The 11,464-nt window shown below is 44.9% G+C and overlaps 2 protein-coding genes across 3 annotated transcripts in view; both read left to right on the plus strand.

The window, feature by feature from the left end:
• The window catches only part of LOC124038596 (cdc42 effector protein 4-like), a 52,632-nt gene extending 42,830 nt beyond the window's left edge, over positions 1 to 9,802 (plus strand). For both annotated transcript variants that reach the window (XM_046354649.1, XM_046354648.1), the window contains exon 2: positions 4,169 to 9,802. In XM_046354649.1, coding sequence (XP_046210605.1) covers positions 4,379 to 5,419 — 1,041 coding nt within the window. In that variant the 5' untranslated portion in view covers positions 4,169 to 4,378 and the 3' untranslated portion in view covers positions 5,420 to 9,802. The remainder of the gene's footprint in view (positions 1 to 4,168) is intronic.
• On the plus strand, positions 1,120 to 1,752 carry LOC124038778 (octapeptide-repeat protein T2-like). Its single transcript, XM_046354845.1, has one exon. The coding sequence runs from the start codon at positions 1,120 to 1,122 to the stop codon at positions 1,750 to 1,752; it is 633 nt and encodes a 210-aa protein (XP_046210801.1).
• Positions 9,803 to 11,464: the final 1,662 nt, after the last annotated feature.

Genomic DNA, 11,464 nt, shown 5'->3' on the forward strand with positions numbered 1-11,464 from the left:
TGAAGAATCTCATAAAATATATTTTGTTTTAACACTTTTTTTGGTGACTACATGATTCCATATGTGTTATTTCATGGTTTTGATGTCTTCACTATTATTCTACAATGTATAAAATAGTAAGAAGAAAGAAAAACCCTGGAATGAGTAGGTGTGTCCAAACTGGTACTGTACTGCTCATTTTGGAGTGTCACGTCAAAGGGGTGTGAATACTTATGTAAATGAGATACTTTAGGTAGTGTATGTGGACACCTGCTCGTTTAACATCTCATTCCAAAATCATGGGCATTAATATGGAGTTGGTGCCCCCCTTTGCTGTTACGACAACCACTCTTCTGGGAAGGATTTCCACTAGATGTTAGAACATTGCTGTTCGGACTTGCATCCATTCAGCTACAACCGCATTAGTGAGGTCGGCCACTGATGTTGGGCGATTAGGCCTGTCTCGCAGTCTGCGTTCCAATTCACCCCAAAGGGGTTTGATGGGGTTGAGGTCAGGGCTCTGTGCAGGCCATTCAAGTTCTTCCACACTGAATTTGACAAACCATTGTCATGATGGAACAGGAAAGGGCCTTCCTCCAAACTTTGGCCACAAAGTTGGAAGCACAGAATCGTCTAGAATGTCATTGTATGCTGAAGCGTTAAGATTTGCCCTCACTGGAACTAAGGGGTCGAGCCTGAACAATGAAAAACAGCCCCAGACCATCTGCAAAACCCAGATTCACCAGTTGACCAGGGCAGCTCTCGCAGGGCAGACATTTGATGAACTGACTTGTTGGAAAGTTCGCATCCCATGACTGTGCCATGTTGAAAGTCACTGATCTCTTCAAGGCCATTTTACTGCCAATGTTTGTCTATGGAGATTGCATGGCAGTGTGCTCAATTTTATATACCTGTCAGCAACGGGTGTGGCTGAAATACCCAAATCCACAAATTTGAAGGGGTGTCCACATACCTTTTGTGTGTGTATATATAGTGTATTTCTGTAATTAATTTGTCATTGTGTGTGTGTGTGTGTGTGTGTGTGTGTGTGTGTGTGTGTGTGTGTGTGTGTGTGTGTGTGTGTGTGTGTGTGTGTGTGTGTGTGTGTGTGTGTGAGATTTTTAGATTCCTTTAATCAATATGGAATTCCGGCTTGAAGTCAATGGATATGAATACTCTCTGAAGGCACTGTCGGCCTGCACATTGAATGAGGGAGAGAGGCAGGCGGGCCGGCGTATAGAGGAGAGGCAGGCGGGCCGGCGTATAGAGGAGAGGCAGGCGGGCCGGCGTATAGAGGAGAGGCAGGCGGGCCGGCGTATAGAGGAGAGGCAGGCGGGCCGGCGTATAGAGGAGAGGCAGGCGGGCCGGCGCATAGAGGAGAGGCAGGCGGGCCGGCGCATAGAGGAGAGGCAGGCGGGCCGGCGCATAGAGGAGAGGCAGGCGGGCCGGCGTATAGAGGAGAGGCAGGCGGGCCGGCGCATAGAGGAGAGGCAGGCGGGCCGGCGCATAGAGGAGAGGCAGGCGGGCCGGCGCATAGAGGAGAGGCAGGCGGGCCGGCGCATAGAGGAGAGGCAGGCGGGCCGGCGCATAGAGGAGAGGCAGGCGGGCCGGCGCATAGAGGTGAGGCAGGCGGGCCGGCGCATAGAGGAGAGGCAGGCGGGCCGGCGCATAGAGGAGAGACAGGCGGGCCGGCGCATAGAGGAGAGGCAGGCGGGCTATCAAACTGACTGGGGGATTGTGGTCCCATGCATAGTGAGCTGTGTAATAATGTAATAGGTAGTGATGGATCACTCTGCAGTAAAGTAAGCTTGTCCTCCTGAAGGGACCTCCTTAGCCACAACAGCACAATATGCGGTTGCACATTTGTGACCCTTGAAAGCGGTGATGGCTGAGCTCATTTGCATGGTTGTTTTGGAGCAGTTAGCTCTTCATAATGGCTAGTGTTTTAGTTTTTGGTGAAAAGGTGAAGATGGGAAATTCCATTATAAACTTTCTACTTCTCCAAACTCCTTGTTCAGTCATTCATGCTCAGTCTTAGTCAATACAGTTGTCCTTGTGTTTGTCTAAAGGGGAATTCTTTGTTGAGGGTGCAAAACCTCTCCCCACACACTAACAATCCTTATGACTGAGGACAGATTTTCTGAAGGTACTGAATAAAGAGGTTAAACCACAGTAGGCAGACAAGAAGATCATTGAATTGTCCTTAGGGACGTTCTGTCCTTTGAAAGGAGAAGAACTAGGTTAACATATCTCTCAAAACCCCCTCTGTTCTCTCTGCTGCTACAGTTGCCTTTTCAGTTGAATGGGCCTTTGTTGTCGGAGATGTAAATGTTTTCAAGGGTGACGTTGCTTTTTGCCTGAGGCCCCATTCATCCACAGGGTATGAATACACGAATACACAGAGACAAGAGGGTGTGTCATTGTGTGTGTGCACGCGTGCGCTGTGGTTTTAAAACATGAGAATGATTGGATGGCGCCTAGCAGCCACATTGAAACCCTTGTTGACGTCACCTAGGCCTACTCATGTGCCTACTGGGCCTTATTGCTGGCTGTTGGCCTATCTGGGGACAGTAACTTTTATCCCATTAAAAGCTGCCAACTTTGCTACTGTCCACCCCACACCATTATGTTTTGAGATCTTATTTCATTGCGGGGTCAATGGTGACACGAAGACAGATTGGCCTAGGTAAGCAGACACTCTTGAAACGGCCTGTATCATCAGCTTCTGAAATGACCCATATCATCAGGCTTATTGAGTCATAGGTCAAAATGCTGCCAGGTTGCAGATCAAAGTGTCTGCTGTGAAATCCAGAGCATGTAAGCAGTAAATGATATCCTCGTGGCAGGGCTGTAGACTTATCAGGGCCCCTGACTCTAATCACAACTGTTCTGAACACAGTGATCAGTCACAGCATGCTTTGAGTGTTGCAATAATACAAGTGACTGGTGACATATGGACCGGATGTAGCTTAATGGGGTAGATGTAAGAAGGCTCTGATGGGCGTGAGATTCTTTAGGTCATTATTTACACACAAACCAGTACCTGCAGAAGAACGGCCGGGTGAAAAGAGTACAAGCTTCAAACGGCCCCTTGGCTTAAAGATGTCTGGAAATCTTGAGAGCGAGAAATCCGAGATCAAGCAGGAGAGACTCGGAGAGAGTTTCAATCTGCCAGTGACAGAAGGGTTGGAACAGAACGATAGTCAGCCAGTGACAGAAGGGTTGGAACAGAACAATAGTCAGTCACTGACAGAAGGGTTAGAACAGAATGATACAGTCAGTCAGTGACAAGGGTTGGAATAGAACGATACATTTAGTTATTGACAGTCGATGCTTCTGATCTGTTGCTCTAAATTAATCCAAGCTGCAGAAGAAATGTATCGACGGTCAATAACTAACTGTATCATTTTGTTCCAACCCTTCTGTCTTCATAGTTTTTTTTCATCTGCTCTTTATTCCTGGCAGCTGGAGCCCCCTCAAGCTCCCAGTATTTTATGACTGTAGGCACAGAGAGGGGGAGAGAGGCAGGCACGGGCCCAAATTGGAATTGCAGAACTGCGGCAGTAGAAGAGAGTACTGTAGTGGAAGCAGGGACCCCAGATAACAGACGGCCGTCTCCTAAAAATTGAAAAGCCCAACTGATTAATATTCCGGCTGCCGCTTTTAAACAATATTTCAGCACTTATGGGAACTTGGAAGTTCTATTAAAGACACGTATTTGCATGAAAAATGTGTTCCGATTACTTGAAACATGTTTACCCTGTTTTTAAGAAGTACTTTTAGTTCAGGCAGAGAAAGGTTAGAGTTCCAGTTAAGTGAGAAAGAACTTAAGTCCCCCCACACCCTCTACTTCATTCCAGAATACCTACCTTTTGTCCCCCTAGAGTTTGGAACCAGTCAACTGGAGGTTTAATTTCAAAGCCCCGGCCTGGCAACAAAAGTTTCCACATTTGAGGCAGAGCGGCATAGAAGAAGAAAGTTGTCTTGATTCTGGCCGCAGACGCAGCCAGCAGCTATTGGAAATAGATTGTTCACTGTCATGTGTCATGTGCTTATTCTCCGAAGGAATAACATTACAAAGCTACTCTGTGTTATAGTTAGTTTCCATGCCAACTTTGGGGATCTGAGTTGGTTTGCATGGTTCTTGCAATATGATTTTAATGTGTCCTCTCTTCTGTTTTTCCCTTAGGTTGATTTGTGGATTATCTGGACCAGAACTCACCGTAGCTGTTTGAAGGACCACAATGGCTGGGTACTCTAGAGACCTGGTTCAAACCTTGCCTTGACAACACAGTTTACAATTAAATGTGAGAAAGACACAACCATCACATAACTCTCAGCACCAATCAGGTGTTTCTGGTCTTGTTGCGAATTAAATCAGACTTCATCAGACATCACCATGCCTATTCTCAAGCAGCTAACCTTGAACCAGTCCAAGCGTCGCTCCCGGGCCGACCTGACTGCGGAGATGATCAGCGCCCCTCTGGGGGACTTCAGACACACCATGCATGTGGGTCGTGGCGGGGATGCCTTCGGGGACACCTCTTTCCTAAGTACCCGGTCTGGGGAGCCCCCTAAAGAACCAGTTCCAGAGGTCCAGCAGAGCTCCCCTGGACCCAAACCAGGCCTGCTGTCCCGAACCTTCAGGAGCAGCAAGCGCTCCCAGTCAGTGAACCGGGGTGACATGTACAAGAATAACTCGTTGGCGCCCCACGGTGGCTCGCCAAACTTTGTGAAGAACGCCATCTCCCTGCCCTACCTCAATGACGAGGACGTGGTCAGGATGGGCGGTGGTCAGCAGATGCCCAAGAGCGTCTCCTCCAGCCCTCTGAAGAAGCTGCCCGAGGTCGATGGAATCAGCAAACCAGTCAACGGTGCCTCGGCCATGGCGATGCTGGATCTGGAGTTTGACGAGCGTAACTTTGGAGAACTGACTGACCTGCCCCCATCACATCCTCGGGGTGGGGGGATGAAGCACGCGGAGTCCATCATGTCATTCCACATTGACCTGGGACCCTCCATGCTGGGGGACATCCTCAGCGTCATGGAAAAGAAGGGCTGGGAAGAAGACGACCTGGGGTACGAGGAGGGGAAGGGCAGTGAGGGCCGCGGGTCACCCCCCTTTAGCCCTCCCACCACTGAGGATGAGATCGAGGACCAGGTGGATCTAAAGGCTCCAGTCAGGCCCCCACGCACCTATCCTCAGCAGAAGGTCATGGCCGACCCCCTCTACACCCCTCGCAGGAACTACCACCCCCACAGCCACCTGGACAGCTGCTCCGTGTCCTCCTCTGGCTCTGCCGCTCTTGAGGAGAAACCACTCCACCACCTGCAGGAGGGGGACACGGACAGCGCCAAGTACAGCTCTCGGGGGGCTGGAGGGGAGAACGATAAAGACTTCTCCTTCATGGACGAGGATGATGATGAGATCAGGGTGTAAAACAGAACAGGGCTTTAATGTCACCACCACAGAACGTGGTTAATAAGGACACCAGAACGTGGTTTGTGAAGTCCCCGAAGGAGACAATTATTTTTCATGAGTTTTGATGCTATAATAAGTCTGGGAGGGGTTGGGAGCACGATAAAGACTGGAAAAATCCCCACAAATGGATCTATCCTGAGAACTTCTATACGGGGACATCCTGTTCTGCTATACCTCCTGGATCAGGAATACCCATACACCATCTGTTATTTAACCTTATTTACTCGTGTGTGTGTGTGTGTGTGTGTGTGTGTGTGTGTGTGTGTGTGTGTGTGTGTGTGTGTGTGTGTGTGTGTGTGTGTGTGTGTGTGTGTGTGTGTGTGTGTGTGTGTGTGTGTGTGTGTGTGTGTGTGTGTGTGTGTGTGTGTCCAACTGTTAATGGAAACGAAAATGCCTGTCCCATGAGTCCATTTCTCCAGCCCATTACAGAATTCCGTGTCGACCACTAACTCACACACACACACACACACTGCAACTCTGAGACACCAGTTATTGGTTTGAGGGATTCTTTTTTGTAGAACTATGATCTGTCATTATGATGATCTAATCCCACAGTTCCAATATGTCATTAAAGTGTTTTTCTCCTTATAAGGGGATCAACCCTTATATCCACTCATATTCAACATGAACCATATCCCACCATTGTCTTTCCATTCAGAGGATTTCCCTTCATGGTTACCATAGCTACAGTCCTGGCTACAGTACTATCATATTCCTTATTGCCCATTATTAGGTAAGGGAAAACCTACCAGCGGTCATGACACTGATTGTCACATTCTTTCAAAGCGGACATATGGAGATGGACAGAGGTCACAGAGGTTGAAGCATGAACTGTTGATCACCCAGGTGGAGGTGTAATACGTGGGGTGTAGAGTCATGTGAGGTCACGGACTGAACTGTATATTTCCCACACTGCTTTGGAGAAAGGAAGTGAAATGTATCCCAGCATTCTTTGGGGTATTGACTGGATTGTATGTGTATGTGTGTATTGAGTGAGGTGAGATGCAGTTACAATATTGGTTTTGTTAATGTACAAGGGGTAAATAAAGGTCGCTTCTCCTATGTTTACTACATACAGAATTGATAAGTTGGTCTTCAGGTTCTTAATCAATGGCACAACTTGGTTGTTCATTATTCCAACCATTAGTCTGCTTTATTGTACTCTTCACTAGACATACTCTATACAGCCAACACACTCTGAAGTCCTAAATGATCAGTTAGCTTGTTTCGTTTGTTATCTAATAACTACTTCTAATAAGGGGTCGATCATATTGTGCACTGTTTTAAGTCACCATGTTGATTGGAGGAATTTAGTTAAAGGTTGGATTTTGGTGATCTTTAGTTGTTCTAAAGCCTAACGTACTAGCCTACTCAGTGAGCCAGCTTAAGCCTTAGCTTTGGAGTTGATTAGGCTAGGTTTGGTTTTGGCTGTGAGTCCATGGCACTTTAGCTTAGATCAATGGACTCAGTCATATATCCCCTGCAAGCACTGCCAAGGTGTAGCAACAGCTCACTCCCTAAAACACTAACTATTGTACACAACAAATCTTTGTTTTGTTACCATGTAAATGTTTTAAATTAACTTGACTTATTATTAAATACAAAAAAATGAAAATGTTGAAAATAAATGGCCTTTCTGTAGAAGCTTTCATGACCAGTAGTGCTTTTATTGTACAAATGTTTAGAAACCGATGGAAACAAATACATAACTCACAGGAGCAGAGATGGTGGTTGTGAACAAGAGAAGTGACTGTAAAGTAGACTGTCATATCTACGTGGTCATCTCTTCCCCCATACACACCCCAGGCTTGTAGGATCAGGAGAAAGAGAGGAGTTTGAAGGGGGAGGGTATCAGTAATAGGAGAACACTAGTTATAAGTGACAATATTACCCTCCTCTCGCCATTGTGACACGCAGACCTGGCTACTGTAGGAGCAGATTGAATCAGCACACCCTCTGGCTTCCCTCTCATTCATAAACATACTGTAGGAGCAGATTGAATCAGCACACCCTCTGGCTTCCCTCCACCCTCTCATTCATAAACATACTGTAGGAGTAGATTAAATCAGCACACCCTCTGGCTTCCCCCCACCCTCTCATTCATAAACATACTGTAGGAGTAGATTAAATCAGCACACCCTCTGACTTCCCCCTCATTCATAAACATACTGTAGGATCAGATTGAATCAGCACACCCTCTGGCTTCCCTCCACCCTGTCATTCATGAACTTAGTTGGCAGATCGGTCGGTAACCAAACCAACGACTCATCCATTCATGAGTCATATGTTTGGGAAAGGAAAAGACAGGCGCGCCTGTTCCCTTTCCCTTTAGATTCCTCTGACAGTATTTGCATCCCAAATGGCACCCTATTCCCTATATAGCGCACTACTTTTGACCAGGGCCCATAAGGCTCTGGACAAAAGTAGTGAACTATATTGGGAATAGGGTGCCATTTAGGATGAATGAAGTGTGACTATAGGTCCCCCTCCCTCTCATTAATTTGGTCAGATAAAAATCTAATCTGTTAAAGTAAAGAAGGAAGTCCCTGCTCATGCCTTCCTGGATCCCTGAGTATTGTCGCGTTCAAAACAACTGGGAATCTCTGAACTAAGTCTTATTGGGAAAATAATTTTGAACAGTCATCCAAGTAGGAAACTTGGGAATCTTTCTAAAACTGACTTTATTTTCCGACCGGAAGATCATTGATGTTGCGATTTGACCTAGTTTTTTCCTCAGAGTTCCCAGTTGTCATAATCTATTGACTTCATGCTTGAGTGAGAGAAAATTACATTTGTGCCATATGTGACACTGGGGATTACTGTTTTTGTTCCCTGTTATGGTGTTGGTTGGTTGTTTGGAGGGGGGAACACATTATCCAATGGTATTAGGTCAGGGGAGGAACCTACTGCCAGGCAGGATGTGACATCACTCAGCCATATGTTCATGCTATGTATGTTAGAGTTCCATGTGTACATGTCTGTATTAAAGAGAGATCGGTTCAGAGATTAAAATGACCAGGTGGAAATGTGCCAAGTATGTATGTAATCATCCTCTGACATGTCATATTGAGTCTTGATGTCTGAAGGAAACATTTACGGGCTAAATTTAGGATTTCTTTGTTATGTTCTTATTGTTTTAAACTCAGTTGCTTGTTCCATTGTTGTAGAATATGTCTATGGAAAGTGGGTTAAACTGTTGCAATCACTTAGCTGTTCTTCACCAATGCTGGGACACTTTATAAAGAACCTTTTTAATTTTCTATCAAAGCACTCATACCTGTCCACCCCCATTTTTTTGCTACTGAAGTGAAGTAGATAAATACTAATGGTGCCATCCATGATGGGGGGGGGAAGAGTCATACAAGAGAAAGGGATTGTGAAAAAGAACTGGTTTAAAGGTTCAGCTGGAGAGTGTTTCCTTTTTTTCTACTCTGTGGCTAATTTTTATGCCAGGTATGTGCTACTTTTCTTTTTCTTTCTCATTCTACCATATATATACTGAACAAAAATATAAATGTAACATGCAACAATTTCAAAGATTTCACTGAGTTATAGTTCATGAGGAAATCAGTCAGTTGAAATAAATTCATTAGGCCCTAATCTATTGATTTCATGACTGCGGAGGTCAAAGATACCTTAAAAAAACGGGCCTCAGTACCGCTGTACATTAAAAATTTCCATAGATTTAAAATGAAATTAAATCAACTGTAGCTTATGCCTGCCCATACCATAACCCCACCACCACCATGGGGAACTCATGTTCACAACGTTGACATCAGCAAACCGCTCGCCTACACAACGCCATACACGTGGTATGCGGTTGTGAGGCCGGTTGGAAATATTGCCCAATTCTCTAAAACAATGTTGGAGATGTCTGATGGTAAACAGTTTAACATGAAATTATCTGGCAACAGCTCTGGTGAACATTCCTGCAGTCAGCATGCTAATTGCATGCTTCCTCAAAACTTGAGACATATGTGGCATTGTGTTATGTGCACATTTCAGTGGCCTTTAATTTTCCCCAGCACAAGGTGCATCTGTGTATTGTTCAGGCTGTTTAATCAGCTTCTTGATATGCCACCCCTGTCAGGTGAATGGATTATCTTGTCAAATGAGAAATGCTCACTAACAGGGATGTTAACAAATTTTTGCACAAAATTGAGAGAAATTTTGTGCGTATGGAACATTTCTGGGATCTTCTGTTTCAGCTCATGAAACATGGGACCAACACTTTACATTTTGTGTTTATGTTTTCGTTCAGTGTATTTACCTCCCTCACACGTCCTCCTCTTTTGAAATACCAGCTATATTTTTCAATAAAAAGAAAGTTGGTCATCTTTATATGGAGCGGTGTTGTGGCTCATTTTGTATTCTGTGTTATGTTATGTTGTCTATCTGTCCCTATGGGAACCTGTTTCATAGAGAAAACACTTGAACAAGTCCGGTCACGTTTTATTTATGCAGTTAACAGCATAAGGGGCTGAGGTGGAACTTGTGTAAGACGCTGGTATTCACACTCAGTGTTGCCAGAGATGCTCCTCTCCATCAAGTCCACACACTTCACATACAGTTCGACATAAAAATACAGCCAATCTGTGTTTCTTACCAAATAAACCTCAAGTTTAAATTATATCTGCTATACAGATCATTGGTAAGGATGTTCTCTAAGCATAGACAGGCTAGAATAGCTGTATTGATAGGGAGTGCATTGTATAATCTAATCTATTGTGTTAGCTTTTTGTCTGCCAGATACAGTACAGATCGTTAATCCCAGAAAATCGTCAAGCCCTATTTTTTTTCTTTTTGAGACGGATAAATATGAGGCACCTACACAGTCAGATTGGGATATATGGTTTAGAAGCATCAGACTTTTTATATTTAACAACTCTGATTTAGGCCAACATGTCGTCCATTAATGAGACAATAGGTCCATTAAGGTAATAATGGTACCGGAGGGGATAGCTGCCATTTTACGGGCTCCTAACCAACTGCTATTTTGTTTGTTCTTTCACATTGTTTGCAACTCATTTGTACATAATGTTGCTGCTACTGTCTCTAATGGCCGAAAAGAGCTTCTGGACATCAGAACAGCGATTTACTCACCTCAAACTGGACAAAGATTTTTTCTTTAATGAGTCCGACGCAAAGGACATACTGCTTTGTCGACACAAGGCCGAAATCCCCATCATCAGCATGAAGAAAAGACAGACAGAGAAAAAGGAGGCAGAGGGCGGGGTGCCTTGTAACTGGACGACCTATGATTATGACTATCCTACCAAAGGGACAGTAAAAACTGTAATATCTTATGTTTCACCGAGACTTGACTGAACGATGACACAAATAATATAGAGCTGGTTCGCTTCTCCATGTTTCGGCAGGACAGAGCAGCTACGTCTGGTGAGACAAGTGGTGGGTGTGTGTGTATATATTTGTCAATAACTGCTGGTGCACGATATCTAATATTGAAGAAGTCTCGAGGTATTGTTCGCCTGAGGTAGAATACCTCATGATAAGCTGTCAACCACATTATCTACCAAGAGAGTTCTCATCTATATTATTCATAGCCTTCTATTTACCACCACAATTCTACCAGCGAGTCACATGTTTAACCAGAGGACAAAACAACTCTAGACCACCTTTACTCAACACACTGGGATGTATACAAAACTTTTCCTCGCCCTCCATTTGGAAAATCTGAACATTATTCTATCCTCCTGATTCCTGCTTACAAGCAAAAACTAAATTAGGAAGTACCAGTGACTTGCTCAATACGGAAGTGGTCAGATGATACGGATGCTATGCTGCAGGACTGTTTTACTAGCACAGACTGAAATATGTTCCGGGATTTATCCAGGATTCATCCAATGGCATTGAGGAGTATACCACCTCAGTCACCGCTTCATCAATAAGTGCACAGTGACCGTAGGTACATTTCACAACCAGTAGACATGGATTACATGCAACATCCGCACCGAAATAAAGGTTAGAGCTGCCGCTTTCAAG

The sequence above is a fragment of the Oncorhynchus gorbuscha genome, linkage group LG06 (assembly GCF_021184085.1).
Source record: "Oncorhynchus gorbuscha isolate QuinsamMale2020 ecotype Even-year linkage group LG06, OgorEven_v1.0, whole genome shotgun sequence".
In the NCBI taxonomy this organism is placed as follows: Eukaryota; Metazoa; Chordata; class Actinopteri; order Salmoniformes; family Salmonidae; genus Oncorhynchus; species Oncorhynchus gorbuscha.